Source organism: Molossus molossus, unplaced genomic scaffold, assembly GCF_014108415.1.
Source record: "Molossus molossus isolate mMolMol1 unplaced genomic scaffold, mMolMol1.p scaffold_m16_p_12, whole genome shotgun sequence".
NCBI classification, from domain to species: domain Eukaryota; kingdom Metazoa; phylum Chordata; class Mammalia; order Chiroptera; family Molossidae; genus Molossus; species Molossus molossus.
Window position 1 is genome coordinate 79,634,720 of NW_023425347.1, and position 24,351 is coordinate 79,659,070.

At 34.3% G+C, this 24,351-nt stretch overlaps 1 protein-coding gene across 2 annotated transcripts in view; it reads right to left on the reverse strand.

The window, feature by feature from the left end:
* ZMYM4 (zinc finger MYM-type containing 4) overlaps window positions 1-24,351 on the reverse strand; it is a 131,539-nt gene that overhangs the window by 29,782 nt on the left and 77,406 nt on the right. For both annotated transcript variants that reach the window (XM_036255179.1, XM_036255180.1), the window contains 15 exons: window positions 20,450-20,534; window positions 19,971-20,226; window positions 14,745-14,919; window positions 14,421-14,633; window positions 12,456-12,606; window positions 11,864-11,979; window positions 11,148-11,423; window positions 10,830-10,980; window positions 9,207-9,379; window positions 8,512-8,662; window positions 7,349-7,489; window positions 6,985-7,022; window positions 5,314-5,458; window positions 2,232-2,350; window positions 1,349-1,520 (listed from right to left, as the gene is read on the reverse strand). In XM_036255179.1, coding sequence (XP_036111072.1) covers window positions 1,349-1,520; window positions 2,232-2,350; window positions 5,314-5,458; window positions 6,985-7,022; window positions 7,349-7,489; window positions 8,512-8,662; window positions 9,207-9,379; window positions 10,830-10,980; window positions 11,148-11,423; window positions 11,864-11,979; window positions 12,456-12,606; window positions 14,421-14,633; window positions 14,745-14,919; window positions 19,971-20,226; window positions 20,450-20,534 — 2,362 coding nt within the window. The remainder of the gene's footprint in view (window positions 1-1,348; window positions 1,521-2,231; window positions 2,351-5,313; window positions 5,459-6,984; window positions 7,023-7,348; window positions 7,490-8,511; window positions 8,663-9,206; window positions 9,380-10,829; window positions 10,981-11,147; window positions 11,424-11,863; window positions 11,980-12,455; window positions 12,607-14,420; window positions 14,634-14,744; window positions 14,920-19,970; window positions 20,227-20,449; window positions 20,535-24,351) is intronic.

The window sequence follows — 24,351 nt, forward strand, 5'->3', positions numbered from 1 at the left end:
CTATTTGATTTTACTTACACTATAGTGATTACAACTATCTGTCCTGAAGCTTAGTTTTAAGTTCTTCTGTCTGACAACTATAAACTAAGGCAAAGTTACAATATTTGTACAGAGGAATCACTTGGTAAATGTTAACCATTAACATGAATGTAGAAGCCAATTTAAATTGACGTTTATCATCCAGAATTGCTTGAAATTTCAAACTAAATATAATATCAGAAAGTTAGAAGATCTAGTGACAATATTCTAAGACATTAAAATCCACATATTAATGGGCCAGAATCATGAGACTATATACTAAAGAGCAAAATGAGACCAGAAACACTAAAATTAACAAATAAGCTTTTTACCTATCACTTAGAACATATATGATTTAAAAACTTACTGGCAACACAACAGAAAAGTTGACAGTAGTTTTTCAAATGCTACAAGTGTTCAAAAAATCATCTAGTATTTATTATGCAAAATCAAATTCCAGTGGTTAGCTTTGTAAAAACTGTCACTGAAAAAAAAGAAAAACCTGTCAGGAAAGAATAATTTCTTGGCTCATCACTGACATATTAAAAGGCCTTTGTGAAAATTCACAGATGTATTTCAACTATCTTAAACAACATTTTATCTCTCTCTTCTTATCATTATATCTCTTCTTATATCCAAAAATCAAGGAGATATTAATTAAGGCTAGAAACCTTTCAGGAATATATATTACCAAGTTCTGGTTAATATCATATATTTTTTGTTTTGGAGTCAGACCTGGATTCAAGTTCTGATTCATCCACTTACTGATTGCATAACCTGGGCAAGTAAAATATCCTTTTTTCCAAGTGAGGAATCTAAAGTAAACAGTAACCCCTTAATAGTATTTTTGTGACATTAAACGAGGCGGTAAAATAGTGAATTTGACACAATACATAGGATATGGTAAGCACATAAATGTTTATTATTATTACTATTCTACATTCAGAATGGGACTTATCTATAGGTTACTTTGAGCCAAATAGTTTTCTGGCCTTCTACCAGTATGTTAGTCATTACACAATAGGAATTCTTATCTGAGGACCATGGCTTTAAATACAGGGATAAAATCAGAAAATGATCATGAAACTTTGATAAAGGTTTTCTGGAATCATTAACACTAAAAACTGTATTGAATATCAGTATTTAATTTCCTTCATTAAAAAGACAGAGCTTTCAGAGATATCAACAAGTTTAACAAACCCACAGACTTGGTATTTAAACACTATAAAGCGTTTAGAAACACCTTGACTGCCCGATGCTTAAAATTACATGAGTTACCTGAAAATGTGTAGGGGTGTTTTTTCTTTCTTTACTTTAAAATTATACCAACCTCCCTGGGATAGAGTCTTCTCCTTCTCTTCATCTTCTGCAATCATTTCTGCCATCTCAAGGAGATCAGCTTCAAATGGATGTGAGGGAAGTTTTTCCTTAATGTCTTCAATACCCTCAGTGGCTTTATCTTTGTTATCCATTGAGGAAGGAATAAGCATAGGGACAGGCATCTGAAAGACCAAGGATAGACTGAAGAATTTCTTGGGTAATAGGTTCGTCATCAAAAGTATTATTTGTCAGATGATTAAGTACTGAAATAATAAATTCAGATATTTCTATTGCTGATAATTAAAATAGTCTTGCCAGTTTGTTTTTGTAAGAATACAACCATTTAAATAAAAACTCAGAGCTTTTCTGCAAACTCAACAAAATGTGTCTCTGAATTCTCCAAAAGGATAATTATCTAACACATCTTTGTTTTTATTTTTATTATATTTCTTGCTCAACATTTTCACACAGCTCTTTCCCTTTAAAATTCAGTATTGAGGAAAAATACATTTCCAATTTAAAAAATCAATACATTTTTCTTTAATAAAAAGAATAATGTAAATCACAACATTCATCTTTTCACCCTTTCTAGAATCCAGTGTTCTAACAAACACACAGTTTCTGATCTTTTTCTGAGTGATCTTATTGCTGTATGAAACATTATAAAAAAGCTACATAATAGCCTTTTCTCAGGAGGCAGGGTACAAATAGAAGCAGTCCTTTACATACTCCATATTAAACAATATAGTAACATGGTAACAGCCAACCAGAATCAGATGTATTTTCTGATCACATGTATTCACCAACAAGTGAAATGTTTTTTATTAAACTGTAAAATTTTAATCAAGAAAAATGTGTACTAAATTAATCTTAGTCTCTACATGATTACTCACTGGAACTGGAATTCCAAATGGGACTGGTGCATACTGAGTATATAGGTGAAGAGGTATGGGCACAAACACTGGTACAGGAACTGGCACCACAACGATCTGGGGTGGGTTTAGAGTGTCTTCTAATGGGGAAAAAAAAAAAAATCACAAAAACAAAGAGGGTTAGAAACAACATTTTAATAAAAAACATTTTTTAGCCCTGGCCAGTTTGGCTCAGCGGTTAGAGTGTCGGCCTGCGGACCACAGAGACCGGGGTTCGGTTCCCGCTAAGGGCATGTACCTCAGTTGCAGTTTGTCCCCAGGCACGGTTGGGGTTGTGTGGGTGGCAACCAGTCAATGTGTCTCTCTCACATCGATGTTTCTCTCCCCCCCCCCCCTTCCTGCTCTATCTGCAAAAATGTCCTCGGGTGAGGATTAAATTTTTTAAAAAAAGTTTTTTTAGAAGCACACAGAGATTTATAGTTCAAGAGAAGTGTAATCTGTGATACAAGGAGTTCATAGAAAGGAGAAATGACTGAAGTAGCACAGGAAGGTTTGAGTATAGCACTAACAAAAAAACCACAATGATTATCAATGATATGAGCATAAAATTAACAAAAGATATAATTTGGGTGAATGATATTAAGGATAGGAACAGTGACCTTAGATGTGGGGTATGGAAAGCTGTTAACATTAATGAGTAGGTTATGTTAAAGAGCAGAATGAATAGGTATAAGGGCCACTTTTGTGAAGCTAAATCATTTCTAATAGACAGTGGGGAGCTACTACAGATTCTTTAGCACAGTGTAATGTGATGAAAATAGCACTAAAAAGGTTAATTTGGTTACCATTTTAGCACAGAATGAAAGTATATAAATTGTAAAAGTAGTCCAGCCAGTGTGCCTCAGTGGTTGAGCATCGACCCATGCACCAAGAGGTCACCCGTTCAATTCCCAATCAGGACACATGCCAAGGTTGTGGGCCCATTCTCCAGTGGGGGGCATGTGGGAGGTGGCCAATCAATGTTCTCTCTCATCGATGTATCTGTCTCTCTCTCTCTCTCACTTTCTCTTTCTTTAAAAAAATCAATAAAGGAAAAGAAAAAAAATCTTTTTAATTGTAAAAGTAGGAGACAATTACAATATGTAGAGCCAACATAATGAAGGTCTGAACTAGAGTGATTATGATACCTACAAAAAGGAATAAATATATATAGCTGATATGCTAAGGTATTAAAAAGATGAAACAGAACTTAGAAACTAACTTAAATATCAGTAGAAAAAAGTGGGAAGGATGGAGAATTCATTCAATTATTTAACAAGTATTTAGAGTCATTTCAATGTGCCAGAAAAATATGCTAGATAACTATAAAATAATTAATGAAGGAGAAAGATAACGCTAGTCACAAAAATTGAAAACCTGACAATTTGACTAGGGTTAAAAGTAGGAAACAATACAGGATCAATTTTATCATGGTGCATTGGATGCAAAGAAAAGTTACCAGAATAGAGATGTCTGATAACCAAGCTACATAATACAAAATAAATCACTACTTCTACAATAAAAATATAGGACTAAATCACTTATAGCCTTGTTATGCAGGGTAGTCCATGGACTAGTAGCACTGACAATACACAGGAACTCATGATAAATGTAAAGCGTTAGGACCCACTGAATCAGAATCTATGTAATAAAATCCCCAGTAATTCATATACATATTAATGTTTGAGAAACACTGGCCTACAGGATAACCTTCCAGATCTAGGAATCTAGGATTCCTTTCTAGTTCTGGAACTTTCATTTAGCAGCAGGAGGAACTCCACAGACCCATTCCCTAGTGAAACAAGCAAAACTGGTGAGAAATGTTAAAAACAATCATTTCAATTATTTGAAAATTGTTCTTCAGGCATGCAGCAAATGGAGAAACATTTACTCAAGAAAATCTACTAAAATTCAGTATGAACAGTGGGAGTGTATGACAGCTGACCCACCACCTGCTTCATATCCCCAGGTCGGCTTAGTTCAATGGTCAGAAGCTGTACTCTGGGTGGGTGTGGTCAGGAAGAATGGCTTTCTTCAGTCAGCTCCCAGTCAAGGATTACTAAATCTCACCAGGAGGGGAAGGCCACCATCATTCCTCATCCCCTCCACCTACAAGTTTAAGTGGTTAATTTCCTGGCCCTGGCCGGTTTGGCTCAGCAGTTGAGTGTCAGCCCGCAGACTGAAGGGTCTCAGGTTCAATTCTCAGTCAAGGGCACATACCTGAGTTGCAGGTTTGATTCCCAGCCCCGGTTGGGGTCGTTCAGGAGGGAACCAATTGATGTGTCTCTCTCACATCGATGTTTGTCTCTTTCTCTCTCTCCCTCCTTTCTACTCTATCTAAAAAATTAATGGAAAAATATCCTCAGGTGAGAATTAACCAAAAAAAAAATAAAGAGGTTATTTCCTGGAGAGTGCAGATGACAAGCTGGAGGCTCCCTTCCTCCACTGAGCTCCCACTAACAGGATACAAGCCCTGCTACAGAGATGGCAGACTAAGAATAGTTGAGTCCAAATCACCTTCACCCCAGATCACTTGTAGGGCAGAGATTCCATGCTGGGACAGGCAAGCTCAGAAGATCAGAGGCTAGCACCCTACCCAGCAATCAGAAAAGTGGCTCAGAGATTATGCCTGGAAGAGAAGTAGTTGATAAAGAAAGAAGCCCTGAAGCTGTCCTCAAAAAAACTAATTGTATTTGAAAAAGAGTACGAAAAATTTCAAACCTAAAGGTAAAACAACAGTTAGTCTTAATTAAGACCTTGTCTATATAATTTCAAAGTCTATACTTATTCCATAATATTACACTATCATTAATAAGAAAATTAAATGAAGTGTTCATAGTATGGTATGATCAATTAACTACCTTCTCTTTGTCATACCTTATTAAGTCTCAGATGGTGAAAATACCTGACTCACAGGGATGTTGTGACAACCAAATTGAACAATGTATATAAGCAACCAAACCAAACACATTACCTAGGAAATAGAAGGCACTCAATTAATATAGGCAGATCCCACATTCCTTTTCCCAAGAAGAATTAAAAGAAGAAAGTATGAGAAATATACCTGTCTGGCATTCCTTGTTTTGGGTATGTGGTTTGCATGAGGTGGCTTTAGTCTGTGTGATGGGTTTACACAACAAAGCTTTATTCTTCAAAAGTCTTGGAGGCTGAGAAGGTGGCAGTTTCAGGGCATCTGTTTGTGTACTTGCCTGGTTAAAAACAAAAAAATCAAAAGTAATAAAAAATAAAGAAACCGAAGAGGTTTTCGAAAGCTTATCGTTAATTACGGAAAATACTATAATTTCTTTTTTTTTTTTTTTTGGTATGTGTCCCTAGTGGAAAAGGAACCCAGGACCCTCTGGTCCGCAGGCCAATGCTCCAACTACTGAGCAAAACTGGCCAGGGTGAAAATATTGTAATTTCTAAAGAATATATTAGAATTACATGGAAAACGCAGAATATATTCCTAAAATAGCAATATAACAATATGTTGCTAACTACATATTGATTCTAAATATATCTAATAACCACTTCTGTTTACCAAGAAAAATGCTATTTTTATTATTGTAAGCCATTGTTGATCAAGCAAACAGTCGGTCCAGTTTAAAATGAGAACTGTTTTTTCTTGATGAAGTCTTAGAAGCCTTAGTTTCAAGATAATTAGAAGAGCCCTGGCCGGTTTGGCTCAGCGGTTAGAGCATCGGCCTGCGGTCCAGAGAGACCAGGGTTCGGTTCCCGCTAGGGGCACGTACCTCGGTTGCAGTTTGTCCCCGGCCCTGGTTGGGTTGTACGGGTGGCAACCACTCGATGTGTCCCTTTCATGTCGATGTTTCTTTCTCTCTCTCTCTCTCTCCCCCCCTCCCATTCAATCTGAACAAAAAATGGAAAAATGTCCTCGGATGAGGATAAAAATAAAATAAAAAAAAGAAATAAGAGTATCACTTATGATCATTTCAAAAAATTGAAAAAAAGATTACATGAATGTTATCCAAGAGACCAGGGAACACCAGTAATGCCATTGGTTTTAGTCATAAGATTTTCCATTTATTTTTTTCTTATTTTAAGAGAAAAGCAAAAAAATTTGAGTAAGAAAAAATAAAAGTAATGCTTATATACAGTATAATTTCCACTGGGCAGAAAATAAACTACAGTTTATAAATATCTTTTTTTTTTAATCCTCACCCGAGGACATTTTTCCATTTTTTGTTCAGGTAGAGTGGGAGGGAGAGAGAGGAAGGGAGAGAGAGAAACATCGACGTGAAAGGGACACATCGAGTGGCTGCCACCCGCACGACCAACCAGGGCCGGGGACAAACTGCAACCGAGGTACATGCCCTTAGCGGGAACCGAACCTGGGTCTCTCCGGACCGCAGGCCGACGCTCTAACCGCTGAGCCAAACCGGCCAGGGCAGTTTATAAATATCTTATTTACAATCTGACTACATTACAAATACCCCAAAAACCTTTTATGCCTGAATTCTGTACAATTAACTTTAAAAGTGTACAATATCATCAAAACTTCAGTAACTACATAGATAGTAAGCATTCATACAAATTAAAGTATACAAAAGACCTAATTAACAAAAAAAATCCTATTCCTGAACAAAGATTAAATAAAATCATAAAATTTATTTTATATAATAAAGACTAAAAAAAGGGCAAAGTAGCTTAGACATCTTCATGACATAAAGATGAAGAATAAATAAAGTAGTAATACTGATAAAAATAAACTTACATCCCCAATGATTTTCGCTGTTACTGTTGGAACTGCACCTGGCATAAATTAAAATATATATTTAGGATCTTACACAGTTAAACATTAGTATTAAAAGCTAATTATTAGACAATAAACACAAAGTCTCTCATAATAAAAACATGTATTACCTTAATTTAATTCAGGGTAAGACTAGTATTTAAAGTATATGAGAAAAAAAAATCTGAAAATTATGAAAACTGTGGGCTCTAGCAGCCCACAGTGAGCCACCATTCTTATAATGAATGTATCAAACATATGAAAATGATCACTGATTGCAAGAAGAAAGAGAACCCCTATCTTCACCTCACAAAGGCTAGATACATACTTTCAAATTAAGTCATACCTTGTAAAACACTGTTAGAATTCACTGTGGGCTGAGCAGCAGGAGTACTTGCTAATGAGACTACATTAGCTATAACTGGAGTTGAATCTTTTCTTAGCGATGGGGGCCCTGCTGAAGCAGCTGATACCATGGAAATACTTGCTGATTAAAATAAACAAAAAGTTTAAAACCTCACATAATTTATATGCACAAACATAAAAACCAACATTTAAAGGAGGTTAAGTTAGAGTAAATTCTGTTGAAGCAGAGCCACTTCAGGACTATTTTTTTTTCCTATTTTTTAATTAACTTAAAAGTATTCCTTGTACTTTATCTTCCATACTATGCAGAGGATGTATTTAAGAGGCCATGGGAGAGCTCTGGCCAGTTTGGCTCAGCAGTTGGAGCATAAGCCCGTGGAACGAAGGGTCATGGGTTCGACTCCTGATCAAGGACACATACCTGGGTTACAGGTATGATCCCTGTTCCTGGTGGGGGTCGTGTGGGCGGCAACCAATCGATGTCTCTATCACATCAATGTTTCTTTCTCTCTCTATCCCTTCCACCGTCTAAAACGCAATTGAAAAATATCCTTGGGTGAGGATTAATTAAAAAGAAAAAGAGGACATGTGATTTAGACTGTATGTTCTTTTTATTGTTTCAAGTTCTTTTTTTTTGGTTAATCCTCCCCTGTGGATATTTTTACATTGATTTATTTTAAATACAGTGTAAGGAAGGGAGAGAGAGAAAAACATCAATGGGTTGCCTCCTGTTCAACTCCAAACTTGCAACCCAGGTACATGCCCTTGACTGGGGATTGAACCCAAGACCCTTTGGTACATAGGCCAATGCTCTAACAGCTGAGCCAAACCCAAACAGGACAGGGCTCAAATCCTTTTTAAGGAAGTCAAGGCATACAAATCCAATTACAATACATTAACTGCCATTCTTTCACATAAAGTTCTTGTTGAGTTTATTTGATTCAATATGCTTAGAGAAAAGTAAAAAAACTCATTTTTACTGGGCTTTAATCTCGGGTGATAAACAAAAAACCATCTAAATGTTAATGTCAGGTGAACAGAATCAAGTTGATGTTTCATGACATTATTGACAATGATTTAATGTTCCCAATCTGTAGAGGTAGTTAGTCCCCACACCGATCAAAGACCAAAGTTTAATTTTACCTGCATTGTTTTGTGATGGAGGATCACACATACTTTGCTGATTACAGAACATCAAGATACAAAGCAGGTTACAGAAATGTTTCATTTCTCCTCGCCATTTCAAGGACTCGCTGAGTTTACCCTGTCGCTTACAACCATCACATTTGGCCATCTGAAAAAGAAATAGAAAATAGTAAAGAAATAAAAAACAACTTATCTGTGGTATGACAGAATAAAATCAGGATACATATAACAAGTGAGAAAATTAACTTAGAATTTGGATCACAAAAATAAAGGTTAACTATCCTAGAGTGGTAATTACTTATTTATCTATCAATGATTTTATACTAAACATTAAAAAGTCCTATTATAGAGATGCCAATAAATTATAATTTAAACACATAGTGAAATAAGACCTATCTTTCTCAGAGACTTCAGAAGACAAATTCATTTTTATTAAATAAAAAAATAAAATTATAATTTTAAATATTTTAATGTCTTAAGACTGTTTGTTACATCTTCTCCATGAAAATTAAAAACAAAAGTATAACTTCAGTGACATTAAAGTATTCCAAAATTTTATTCTAATGCTGGAGAATATATTCAATCTTAAAAGTTTAAACGATTCAATTGTCCTTCATACTTCTTCAAAAAATAAAAGAAAGAAATAATGTATGCCCTAACCTGAAAAACCAACATATGTGAATTATATTTACCTGATAAAACAGAACTGTATATTTGGACATGCATTCTTCACAACAGAACTCTTCCACCTTTCCCCCCAAATTATTCTGTACCAATTTGGGAGATGTCTGTAAACAATAACTGCACATTTTACAGTGATTTCCCCAGAGTTTTGCCAAGTCATGTTTATAAAGCAATTTGCAACCTAAAAAACCCAGGAAAGATAAAATTAACATTAGGCAGAAATACTAAGTATCTCCACCTTTCATTTAAATGCCCTATAGCAAGGAGAGTGTCTAGGGTGGGTAAAGGAGAAACATCTGTAACAAAAATAAATTAATAAATGCCCTATAGCAAAGTTTCCCTACTTGAGTCCTCACCAATTAGATCAAGAAATCAACATAGAGGACTGAGCTCAGTCCAGGTTTGAGTCTCAATCAGGGCATATGCCCGGGATGTGGGCTCAATCCCCAGTAGGGGGCATGCACGAGGAAGCTGATAGATTTTTCTCTGTCACATTGATGTTTCTATCTCTCTCCCTTCCTCTCTCTAAAAAACATCAATAAAATCATATTTAATATGTATGTGGTATGTGTGTGTGTGTACAAATATATATATATATATAGAGAGAGAGAGGGAGAGAGAGAGAGAAGGGGGCTTTCTGTTTGGTGTTTTGTACTCCTGATGACTGAATAAACCCTACCTATTTAATTAATAAATAAATAAATAAAATATATTTAAAAAAATTTTTAAATAAATAATATTATAGTTCATCACATATAGTAAAAGTCAATTTGTTTAATGAAACTTTTGTTTTATATGGGTATGTGATATCACAATGTAAAATGTGTGTCTTTTTTTGTGTTGTGGTCAAAAGGTTTGAAATCCACTAGTCTAGTGGGCTAATCTTTTGCAGTTTTAGAATGACGCAATACATTCTAAACATGTTAAGATAGTCACTTAAATAAAGAAGAAAGTCTACCTCATAATGATTTGCAAATTCAGATCATCTATATTCAGAAATGTAATGGCTGTTTAAAACAATAAATGTATAATCTTAGGATGCTACCAAATTTAAGGAATTCCCTTTAGAAGCGCTAGAATTAAAAAAGTCCTGTCTTCCCTGGCCAGTTTGGCTCAGCAGTTAAGAGTGCAGGCCCTCAGACCAAAGGGTCGTGGGTTCAATTCCCAGTCAAAGGCACATACCTGGGTTGCAAGTTCAATTCCAGACCCCAACTGGGGTCATGCAGGAGGCAACCAATCGATGTCTCTCTCACATTGATGTCTCTTTCTCTCTCTCCATCCTCCACCCTCCCCACCCCTACGCTCTATCTAAAAATCAATGGAAAAATATTCTTTGGTGAGGATAAAATAAATAAATAAAATAACCCTGTCAACCTAATATCATTCATTGTTTTTCACATTACTGCCCTCTTCTGCAATATACTTAGAGGTTCATTGCTTTCATTTTAACATTTATATGATATGAAGAATTAGATCAGAAAAAAAATCAAACAAAGCATAAACAAACAAAAAGGGTTTGGTGTCATACATAGAGGATAAAATAGATCAATTTACATAGTGACAGCTTGAATCATCAACTACTTTTAAAACAACCAACATGCTTAGTGGGAAATATAATCGTCTGTGTTTACCTTCACTACAGAATGACTTGTCAGCACCTGAGAATCTCACAGTCTCCTTTACAATTTTCTCAATTTTACAATATTCACACATTGCCATTACATGATTTATTTTCTTATATTCATCAGAACAATTCTTGCCACAGAACTGAAACATTTTACCCTGCAAAAAAATAATTATTAAGTGTTAATTATACATTTGGTTTATTGTATGGAAATCCTTATCCTTCTTACTTTCAAAATAAACAGCATAATTTTGAGAGATTAAAAAGCCAGAAACAATTTTACAGATAGACCAGTTTATATTCAAACCCTTTATCATGATCCTACCTTATAGTCAAGAAGTTCTGGTTTTGTGCCAAAAAGACGGTTACAGTGCTGACACTTGAGTTTTACAACACTTCGTGCAAACCCAACATGTTGAGATTGGGCAGCAAGACGCTGGAGACCAGCTGCAGCAGAACTATTGATGGAGGTGGGAGAAACAGCAGAGGTGTTACCTCCTCCTGCTGACACTGTTGAACCTCTGGGGATGCTTACAATTACCTGGCCCTGAGACAAGGGCACTACTGAAGAATTCATTCCTGTTGGTTTGTTAAATAAATTCTGGAGAAAATAAAAAAATAAAAAATAAACCTCATCATTTGTTCAAACAATGAAGTACTCATTGTCTAAGTATAACAAGCACACTTCTAAGTACTTAAGATACATTGTGAACAGGCAAAAATTCAGGCCTTTGAACAGCTTATACTTGAAAGGAAGGAGTATCATTCAAACCCCCCCCCCCAAAAAAATGCCACAAAATAATTAAAAAAATAATATCTTCCCACTAGATAATCTAGGTGGTAACAGTAACATTTAATGTTTACAGAAGGCAGTTAAAGACATGCCTCCAAATACAGGATGAACCAAAGAATGCAAGTTTACAAGGACTGAGATAGAAATTTAGGCAATCCAGGCAAAAGCAAACACCAATAAGTTCACATTACTTATACAGTAGTAAGCAACTCACTAACTGGAGAAGAGAAAGATTCCCGAAGCCATACCTGGAAAGCTACCACACAACTGTAGCTGCAGAAGTTACGTATACTTCCATCTGACATGGCTAGGTGATACTGAGGGATTGCTGAAGTTTTACAGCTGTTACACTGAACTTGTACACCTTAGCAAATCAAAAAAACACTAATGAGCAATATACACAAATGTATAAGATAAACATTTCATAAAATATGAAAACTCAAGGGCCAAGTCAAGTTGCAAGAACTGAAACTAAACTTAATCAGATCACATATAGACAAAAACTAACTTAACATTAAAAATATTTCTTTTAAAGTTGTCAGTCTACCCCAAAACTATAAGATAAATAAATCTTGAAATAAATCAGGTATAAATAAAGAAAACACATTAAAGAAGCCATATGAAATTATTTTGGTAAGGACCAATGTGCTAATAAGCAAGCCAGTAAACAAACATAAAATAAGCGATCTGGTAATAAGTGATATTTTACAACACAGACCTGAAATATTTTCAATTTGCCTTAAATGTCAACGAAATTTGGATAAAAACCTGTACTATAAAAACAAAGCAAGAACCAATTCCCAACAATTATATTTATACAGTTTACAAAACCAATATTACCTGCAGAAGTAACCATTTTAACTCTGTAAGCAGATAAGCAATTAACAGAACAGAAAAGCTCTGTCTTTCCCAAGCTATTGGTATTTTCAATCATTTCTGCTGAGGATCTCAACGATTTGCAAAGTGCACATGGTGTAATTTTGGCTGATTTCTATTAAGAGAATAAAATAACATTCATTTTCACCAAATTATAAGTAAAAGCATAATTCTTTGAAATGTTTATACTTAACACTGTTGAAATATTTTAGTGACTTTCAAACTTCTATGATTACTATCTTCAGTAAGAAATAAATTTTCTTACATAAGAAACCCAGTACATAAATATTTCTGAGATTCTGTATTTGTGCGTTATTTTTATTTATTTATTTATTTTAATCCTCACCCGAGGATATGTTTCCACTGATTTTCAGATAGAGTGGGAGGGAGGGACGAAGGAGGGAGGGAGGGAGAGGGGGAGAGAGAGAGAGAGAGAGAGAGAGAGAGAGAGAGAGAGAGAGAGAAATGGATGTGAGAGAGAGACATTGATTGATTGGTTGCCTCCCGCACGATTCCAACCAGGGCTGGGAATGGAACCCACAATTCCTCTTTGGTCCGCAGGCCGACGCTCCAACCACTGAGCCAAACCAGCCAGGGCGTGTTTGTGTTTTATAAAATCTGTCAGGTTCTTTACTAGGTGCTCTCTCATTCATACTTCATATAAAACTAAAAATATCCCATTTACAGAGAAGAAATGGACTCAAAGAGTGTAACTACTTTCCCCAAAATAAAATTCTATTTGAATACAAACTGTGGGAATCAAACTGAAATCTGCTTTACTTCTAAATCCAAGTTATTTCTCTATACCACATTACATATTAATATGTGAGAAATTTAACATATATTGGCTAAATTATAAGTAATAAAATAATTTGAATGTAAGACATTTCAACCTATTGCTCCTTCTCTTGGGGAATATGAACCATCTTTTCAACTGACTAAATCCAAGCAACTTTTATTACTTAATACTATATCAAGAAAACATTTGGACAATGATAAAACACATGAAGACACTGTTGGGTTATTTTTCCCATGAAAGCAAAAACAAGATGATCCTAAAGGAAATTAAGCCCTTTTAATGTGTTTGTATATTCACCAAAAATAAATGGAAACACTGTATAAAGTTTAAAATTCCAGAATCATTGCAAAGTTTTAAGAACAATCTAAATAAATTTTCCAATCAATATTATTAAATTCACAAATTTTGGTTGACTATATAAAAATTCACTATGTAAAAGAATGATCAGCAAATGCACTGAAACAGAAAACCACTATAAAATTTAAAATGTAACACATTTTTACTATTCTTGGGTTTATGAATTTTAAAATCTAATTTTTGATGAAAATAAATATCTAACAAAACATAAATCAAGTACATAACTGCATTAGATATTTGTCATACAAGAATTCATCCAATTTATCTTCTACAAACCTCAATTCAAAAAATAATATATAACCCATATTTATGTTTTCTTGTTTCATGAAGAGAAAAAAAACCTCTTAAACAATTAATGGTAAAACTTATTTTCTGAATTGCAATTTCAACCATATGGATCTGATTTCAAACATACATATGCAACCTGGACCTTACCCTATCAAATAAAGTGTGTGTGTGTGTATATGTAAACCAAGATATATTTCAAAGATCAGAAGGCTAACACCAAAAGGTGTTTTCTTCTTTGCACTCTTCTGCATTTTCAAAATATTGTTCAAAAATATAAATTGTATATAAAATTTAAAAATATATATATATGCTAGTTATGAAATCTTTAACAGGCATTCTTTTGACAACTACTGTTTATTTGTAAAAATACAAATTAAGGTAATAAGAATTTAATTTTTTTTAACATTTTCATAAATAATTTCCACCAAAAAATTTAGATACCCCTGTAATGAACAAAGTCATCAGGATTAAATATGGTCATGTACCTGCTTATATGCTGTGACACACGTTGAGCTACAAAACTTCTTAGACTGCCCCTCTATTTGAAGCATGTGGCATTGTCCAGAGCCACTGTAACAGTAACCACCACAGTTCTCACAACAGTTCATAGTGAGGTTGTTAGCAGAGCGAAACTTAGAGAAGCAGGCATCACTACAAAGTTTATGTACCACATTTTGGTAATTAACTTCATGTCGAATCTAGGAATTAAAAAATTATAACATATAAATAACAGGCAGAGACCATCAAAACTGTTTTTTAAGCACAAACATTAGATCCCCTCCCCCCAATAAAGTAAAAAGATAACTTACAACAGCATTCTTCTGACACATGCTGCATTTGGTTGAAATGCTATTTGTATTTATGGTAACAACAGGTTTTCTTTTCAGTTCATATGTTGACAAACATGATTGGCTGCAAAAATCTTTACTAATTGTGGTATTTTCAAACTGGGCACTGATCACATCCTTTGGATTTAAAATGTCTCTAAAAATGATAAAGATAAAATAAGCCACAGTGTAATTATTTTTTTTTCCTTTTTGTGAGCTAAATAAAACAAAGGCAATTACAGTATAGGAAAAGGTCACTAATATTTAAATCAGAAAATACAGGTTTTCTTGGATAAACTGATAAATTGCTTTGATCCTAAGTTCTGTTCTATAAAATGGACCTAATACAGACTTACTTTATAGAATTATTGAGAGAATGAGTATACTGTGTTTTTAGATTTAAAAGATATATACATTTGTTATCATTCATTACCTCCAGCAAGTGATTTTTCATTTTCTTCAGGCTCATATGTATTTTCAAAATATTCTTTAAAAATACACTTGAAAATTTTGAAAACCACTATCTTTTAAAAGTAAGAACATTTTTTGACCTGGCCGGTTTGGCTCAGCAGTTAGAACGCCGGCCTGCGGTCCAACCGCAGAGAGACCCGGGTTCAGTTCCCGCTAAGGGCACGTACCTCGGTTGCAGTTTGTCCCTGGCCCTGGTTGGTCGTGCGGGTGGCAGCCACTCGATGTGTCCCTTTTACATCGATGTTTCTCTCTCTCTCTCTTCTTCTCTCTCCCTCCCACTCTATCTGAACCAAAAAAAAAAAAGGAAAAATGTCCTTGGGTGAGGATAAAAAAAAAAAGTAAGAACATTTTTCAAACTACAGTGTATATTCCAGCATGATTATTTTAAATTGAACATTTCCTTATCTAAATAATTTAATTGGTAGGCATTGGTTACAAAGGCAATAAAGATTAAAATCTTAGTGACTGAGGCTCCCTACCACTCCACTCCTTATCTCACCACAAACCAGTCTTCCTACATAGAAGTTTATCAGATAGTTTAAGTATAAAAAGCATTTTAAAAATCAATTTTTTAAAAGACTAGTTTACTGATTTTTAGACAGAGAGGAAAGGAGAGGAAGTGAGAAATACTGATGTCAGAGTAAAACATCTATTGGCTACCTCCTGCACACCCCCCACCGAGGGGTCCGAAACCCAGGAATATGCCCTGACCATCAAACCAGCAACCCCTTGATGCACAGGACAACACCCAACCAACCAAACCACATGGAAGATGACAAAAAATCTTGAGGAGATTTTCTAAACAGTGTCTCTTTCCCATGAGTGCATACTCATATAACATTAAATAAACTGTTCTATTCATTCCTGCATCTTTAACAGATTATACTAATGAAGTAAAGACTGCAAATATCTCTGCTTGAATAAAAGATAACAGTAAACACGATGAGAATCATCACAAGGAACACCTGACACTGCACTATGCTGCAATACACAACTTCATACCTCATCTTCTTTAGTTAATAGCTCCAGACTACTCTGCATTTTTTTTTTTTTTTTTTTGGCCTTCAGCTTTTTTAAATTTTACTGTATTTCATTTATAGGGGTATTTATTGAGCAGTTATACTGAACCATGCACTAGCTAAATCCTGTGTCAAGACTTGGTGCAAGCATGCACTCAAGGAGCTCCTAGTATACTAGGACAAATGACAAATGACACATAAAATACTGTACAAGAAGCATCCTTGAAACATAAAAGTCGTGTAAATAATTTTGAAAAAGACACATATAATGTAAAATAAAAATGAAGAAACAATTATTTCAGACAGGATGTGACACTAAAGTCTATCCAAAAAAGATGACATTTAAGCTGGACCTTAAATTGGAATTTTCTAAAAGGTTAAGGAGATAAAAGTTGTGAAGTAATATGAATCAAGGCACTGGAAGTATAAAATATAGCAAAAAAGTAGGTATTTCTCAATGCTCTCCAGTATGCTTAGTGTCTAGTTACAATACATCTTATTGCAGTAGGCTACATGTTATGCCAGAATATAAGTAAAAATTCAGAAATGGCAGACAACCCTGAAACAGTTATTTCTTTGAGTGCCATTATATCAATAAATCTAATCTTTCCAATAGTATTAACAAAATTACGCTAATTTAAATGACTTCTTTTATGTAGGATTTGAAATATATTTTTAAAAAACAAATAACTAGGTCCCTAAGACTAAAGAAACCTAAAAATTAAATGATGATTACCCAAAATATATTCAGTTTAAGTTAAATCCAAGATACTAAGAGATATGGTTAATAAAAGATTCAGAGCCCTGGCTGGTTTGACTCAGCAGTTAAGAGCGTCAGCCCATGGATCAAAGAGTTGGAGATTTGAGTCCAGTCAAGGGCACATACCTCAGTTGTGGTTCAGTCCCTGGCCCCACCAGGGTTGTGTGAGGGGCAACCAACTGATATGTCTCTCTCACATCTCTCTCACATCTCTCTCTCTCTCTCTCCCCCCTCCCTCCCTCGTTCCGACTCTATCTGAAGATAAATAGAAAAAATCCTCGAGTGAGGATTAAAAAAAAAAAAAAAATTAAGAAAAATAAAATTGTTACTGCAAAGAACTGAGTTTCTTTCAACCTAAATGCTGCTGCTATAAAAACAGCAGTAACTATCAGAAAGAAAATAGTTTCTATCTCCTCCTATTCAAATTAAATTGAAATCCTTCATATAGGGATTTACAAATTAAACCTGTTTAACTATACGAATTATTGGGGGAATGAAGACAGTGTATGTGCCAAAATTAACCAGCTATGTGCCACAGAGTAAATCTTGTAACTTCTTTGAATCTAATTTCCTTTTAAGGTACACTAATTCAACAATTTTATAATCAGATACCCAGATTATACCAAACTGTACATAATGGGGGGAAAAAGGTCAAGTAGTGAAAAGAAGATGAAAGAGTAGTAGTTCAGGAACGAAAATGAAATACGAAGAAAAACAAGATTGATCAGTGGTTGAGGACTGAGCCTCAGAAAAGGGTATTCTCTGAAATGAAAAAGGAGAAAAGTAAAAAAGAGAAAATGAAGAAGGGCTGAGGTGACAGGCAGGTAAAGAATACCTAAAAGGGGCAAATGAAAAAGAACAAGGGATTAAAAAATAAAAGCATAACAGAATAAGTGAACAAAGAGGTAGGTAGAACAGTTAAGAGTTAAGGAATGAGCCCTGGCCAGGTGATTCGGTTGGAGCATAGGGTTTAATTCCCAGTCAGGACACATGCCTAAATTGTGGGTTCAATCCCCGGTTGGAGAGCGTATGGGTGGCAACCAGTCGATGTTTCTTTCTCACATCAATGTTTCTCCCTCTCTCTCTCTCTCTCTCTCTAAAAACCAATGAACATATCCTCAGGTGAGGATTTAAAAATTAAAAAAGAGTCAAAGAATAACCAGTTGAAAAAAAAAAAAGTATGGGTAAGAATCAACAACAACAAAGAAAATGTAATCTTAAAAGTAATTACATTACCTAAGACAGATAAGACATGTAGGTAAAATTGAGCTGCCTCCAGATAACACTAGGGAAACACCACAAACCAAAGGGATATAATACATGAAAGAATAACATACAGTGTGGGGCAAAAGTAGGTTTACAGTCATGATTTTGAGAATCAGCGTTTACTCTTGTATAATGATTTATTAGTTATTGTATTATTCTTCAACAAACAACTGTAAATCCATTGTCCCACCCTCTATGTAAATAAGAATCAAAAAACAGAGAAAGAGGGTAGACATTTTTTAATTTCTCTGAGTTTTCTATGGTCATTTTTAAATGTACTCATAAATATTTGAAGGAAGTATCTATGATTATTATTGTGAAAAGAGAAATACTGCTGAATTTTAGAAAGTGCTGATCTCTGAAATAAGAAATGAAGAAACATAAAAGTTATGTGGAATTATTTTACTGCACAAGAAACAGAAATAAACTACAAAAATTATAATATTAAAGTTGATTTAATCTTTGAATCTGATGAGTATCATACCAGAATAATATTAGACATTGGTATATTAAACACTAATTTTTAAAAGTATGTTTCATAATTCAAACAGTATAAAGAAAGAAGTCTATTTCTGAAAACATAAAAGAGATATGCATACGACTAACTTCCAGAAAAACAATTAACCATATCCAAATTTCTTTTAAGTCTGTTGTCTATATGCCTTTTCCCTATCAAGCATCTTTTCCCCTTTCCAAAGAAAGAAAGGACTGCATCCATGTGAGGAATTATAAACACTAATATTTTCTAAATGAGTAAATCATAGCCTGGCCAGTGTGGCTCAGTGGTTGAGCGCTGACCCATGCACCAAGAGGTTGCCGGTTCGAATCCCAGTCAGGGCACATGCCCAGGTTGTGGGCTTGATCCCCAGCGGGGGACATGCAAGAAGCAGCTCATGGACGTTTTTATCTCTCTCTCCCTCTCCCTTCCTCTCTCTCTCCAATAGCAATAAAAAAAAAAAAAACGGCAACAGCCAACACAACAATAGTCTTCTGGTATGAATAAGTCAAAATTAAAACAAAATTTTTTTAAACTAATAAATCATAGTTTGCATAGCTTAATAGAATCCAACATGTTTCAGAACAAGAGCATTATTCATCTTTTTCTGACTTAAAGTTTCTAGCAATCACCTTACAAAATTAACCAAAAATAGTTCATATTATTTAAATATATCATGATGGCCTTATAAGATCTATGGTCATACATACTTTTCTGTTATTAAACACTGAAATGGGACCTCTAAGGTAGTTGAGAGATATTGAAGAGATGTATAAATACTTGAATCCATTTAAAGAAGAAAAGTATTAAATAAATTCCAATTACATAAAAGCAAATATAACTCTAAATATTTGTTGGATTTAAGTATCTATTGCCTACAATTACAACCAAAATATTTCGGCCATATAATACCCCTAAAATGGTATAGTTTTTGTTTTACAAAGCATCTCAACTAATAAAAGTGAAAAGATTGGTTTTAAAAACATCTCTAGTATATAAAAGGCACATTCAAGTTAAAAGAAAGCTGAGTACCTGGCATCCAGAAAGAATAAATCAACAACTTATTTGTTGGTATCAAATAACATATTTCTCAAAACCCATGGAAATGTAGAAAATTAAACAATACACAGATAAGAACAAAGTATCTTTAAAAAAAAAAAAGGAGACAAAGAAGATAATTTAGAATTCTGCTATACTTAGAGCAACTTGAACAAGTTTTCTTGGTGGGAGGAGGTGGTGGGCGGGCAGGTGGAACTGTATATCCAGTGAGGCACAGTGTAGAGCAGAAAAGCTGTGTAGACCCTTTTCTCTGATAAGCAGTTTGCCCCTTTTGGAGGATTTTTTTACAACCAGAACAGGAAACTCGAATAGCTGTGGCTGGAACTGAAGGAAGCATTTTATTCATGCCAGATGACGCCGGAGAAGGCTGAAAGCCAGTAGTCAACTGTGGAGCTTAAAAAAAAAAAAGTGTTTTACTTTTACCATGAATTTTCAGTATGCATCTTTCTTTATCTTCTAGAACTAATCTTGAAATACAATACTAATTATGCAATACAATTAAAGCTATTCTAACTGGGCAGAGAGAACTGCTTAGTTTACTAATACAAGTAGATACTTCTTTTCACTCATATTGGTCAGAATAAATAAATATAATTCATTCAGTTCTGTATCTTACCAAGAGGACTGCCACTGACTGAGAACACAGCACTAATTTTCAGTTCCCCCTCTTGAGTTTTTTGTTGTTGGCCATGACTAAACTCCTTTAAAAGAGAAAATAAAATAAATACATAAAAGAATAAATACAATGTATCTAAAGAAATCCAAACATTGAAGACATTTTACTATAGCTATATAGATGTAAAAAAATGTTTATTTAATACATTAATAAAAAATATCAGTAGCAAAATATAATTACAATAAGGGAATAAGTTTGTATATGCAGAGTAAAAGGCCAAATATGAAAGCAGCTATCTAATTAGCTTTATAGTAAGTACTACCAGATATTCACAAATTTTTTAAAATCCTTATTATTATTACAGTATTTTAAGTTGCTGTTTTTCTATTATAAAAGTAATACACACTCACGATACAAAATTTAGACAAACAGGAATAAGAAAAACATTCTAATTATATTTCTATCACCCCCAAAACAACCACTGTTATTCTTTTTTTTTTTTTTATCCTCACCCGAGGACATTTTTCCATTTTTTTTGTACAGATAGAGTGGGAGGGAGAGAGAGGAAGAGAGAGAGAGAGAGAAACATCGACGTGAAGGGACACATCGAGTGGCTGCCACCCGCACGACCAACCAGGGCCGGGGACAAACTGCAACCGAAGTACGTGCCCTTAGCGGAAACCGAACCCGGGTCTCTCCAGACCGCAGGCCGACACTCTAACCGCTGAGCCAAACTGACCAGGGCACCACTGTTATTCTTTTGGTATATTTCTTTCCAGTCTTTTCCCCTCCTGCATTCAGAAGTTTTCTTTCTTTACATGGTTGTGATTATACTGAATATAGCATTCTCATAAAATGATTTTTAAAATCACTTGAATCAACAGAATTTGTATATTATTAAATAGTACCCAAAGTAACTTCTAGTGGCTAAATATCAGAATTTTTTAAGTTGGAGTCCGAGAGTTCTTGAGATCTATAGATATACTCTGGGGAGTCTGAGAATTCTGAAAGAATATATTTATATATATACATATACATATACATATATATATATATATATATTTTTTAAATAAAAAGTAGAAGGGGAGAGAGAGAGAAGAGAAACATCGATGCGTCTGGTTGCCTCCCGCATGACCCTGACCAGGGCCAGGGACTGAACTGCAACTAAGGTACATGCCCTTGACTGGAATCAAACCCGTGACCCTTTGATCCGAGGGTCAATGCTCTAACCGCTGAGCAAAACCAGCCAGGATTAAAAGAATCTTTTTTAAAACTGTGTCTTTATTTCAATAACATTTTTAGTGAATGTAAAACATTTTAAGTCATAAATAACTACATATAACTGAGTTATACTACAAGTTTTCAGTGGTGGTGTTTGCTTTTACAATTATATTACTGCATTGTAAAACCCCAAAGTGGTAGATTAATTCATTGTTTGTCACACTGAAACTTGCAAAACCCTACAAGACGACTTCTTGGAATTTCCAGGTAACTCCAACATACTCCCTTTCTTTGTGGTGAGGGATGAACATACATTACTCAAACTTGAGAAATGGTGATACACATTTTAACATACATAGCAGATTACACAGGAAAAAGATTGGGATGAAATGAGTGAGGCACTTGCCTCTGGCATAAAATTAAAGTACCAAAAATCTCAGTAATCAAGATAAAAGATTATGTTAATGCAATTATTTTTTAAAAATAAAAAATGCAAAAATCCACGATGAATATAATACCAAAACTTTAAATAAATAAGGACAGGATCAATCAGTATAACTGATTTTTCCTTTATACTTAGGTTTCATTTAGATGGCCCTGCATGACACTGAGATTATAGAACCCCAACCCAGTGTTGTTCCACTTGTTTCCACACATTTCAGTAATTCTATGATGAACATTTTTGTGAATACTCACATTCTCATTTTTAGGATTAACTCCTAAAGAAAGGATCCTTACAGTGGAATTACTAGGTCAACAGATACATAGTAGAGGTTTTTTGTTTTTTTTGTTTGTTTGTTTTTTATTGATATTTTTAGAGACAGAGGAAGGGAGAAGGGAGAGATAGATGGAAACATCAATGAGAGAGACACTGATTGGCTGCTTCCAGCGCACTTCCTACTGAGGATCGAGCCTGTATGTGCCCTGATCAGGAAATGAACTGGAGACTTCTTGGTGCACAGGTCAACGCTCAACCACTGAGCCGTACAGGCCAGGCCATAGTAAAGGTTCTTGATATACAATGACAGATTGTTAAAAAATTTAATTATATTTATTCTAGTAATTTGTGAAAAAAGCCATTTAAGTCTTTTCCCCACTGGTGTTTCAACTTGCCATTCTTTTTAAATATCCATTTACAAAGAAGTATTAGAATGTAACAATATTAGCCCTCTGTAGCATTTGTATCAACATTATCTCAGTATGTACTTTGAGTTAAAATTTTATGCCTGCAGTTTCCATTTTTATGCCAGAAAGCTGATACTTTTTATCTATTATGATACCTTCTACTTTTTACAAAGTTTTATTTCTACAATAGAACACTAAGAACACCTTTCATTGTTTATAATACAGTCCCTTAATCCACAGGTCAACAAACTTTAACTGCAAAGGGCCAGATATTAAATATTTCCAACTATTCAGGCCATACTATCAGAACCACTCAACTCTGGTCTAGTAGAACAAAAGCATCCAGAGATAATATGTAAATAAATGTGGCAATGCTCCAATAAAACTTTACCTACAAAAACTGTGTGCAAAAAAAACCCAAAACCAAAACAAACACAGAGTGCAGGCTGGACTTAGCCCATTTCTGATATTTTACAACTCCTGTTTTAAATCCACCTGGGATTTACTTATTTTGCTGTGTTAACAGACATCTTTCTTTTTCTTTCTTTGAATAGCTGGTGGATTCCTTCCATTAACATATCAAATTCCTTTAAAAATGTATCTTTTGTGGCAATCTATTCTGTATCTTTATTAGCCTCACTAACCTTATGAAATCACACTTTCCTAATGAAAATAACTGTGGGATGTTTAATTAATAGAGTATGCCACTATCGACCTCTTGATTTTTTAGAATACATGTGTAACATGTGCATGCCTATTTATTCTTCAAAACATCAGAACCTATTGATATTTGCATCACAATTATATCAAAACTATACCTTAATTTTTTAAAAAGTCTGTATCTTACTTTTTAAAAAAGTCTCACCATTCATTCAAGTTGCCTTTTATCTGACAGTACATTTTAGTTGCTTTACTGTAGGAAACAATATCTTCTCATCATATTACCTAACTGGGAATAAAACTGATTTACGGAACATTGCTATCTTTCATTTAACTAACATTCAACTAGCTACTCCATTAAATTTTCATGAGTTCTAACTAATTCTCTAAAAAAATTCTCTTACCAGCAAATGATGATAATTTTGTCTCCCCCTTTCCATTTCCTCAAATTTCTTTAACATGTATTTGGGCCAAATTCTACATGAGTTAAATAATAATGCTGAATCAGTAATTTGTGTTCTTTTAGTAATTATTAACAGGTTTCCATCATTTTAGTTTTAAATTCAATGACTGTTATTGGTCTGAAGTAGGTATTTCCTTCCCATGATCAAGAGAGTATGTATTACATGAGAAGTCTTCTGGCATTTATATCTATCTATACAGTCTTACTTGACCTGTAGGTGAAGTTATGTATTAAAAGATTTTCTAATATTGAACAATCCTGACATTCCAATGTTATGTAGCATCATACAAATTTCAAGTAAAAAAAAATTTAAATCTCAGAATACTCCAGGAAAAAAACCCAGGAATCACTGATTTTTTTGGTATCTCATCAGCTCTCCTTCTCTCTATCAGTAACAATTATTCCAAACTTCTGACACATTCCCTAAGTCTCA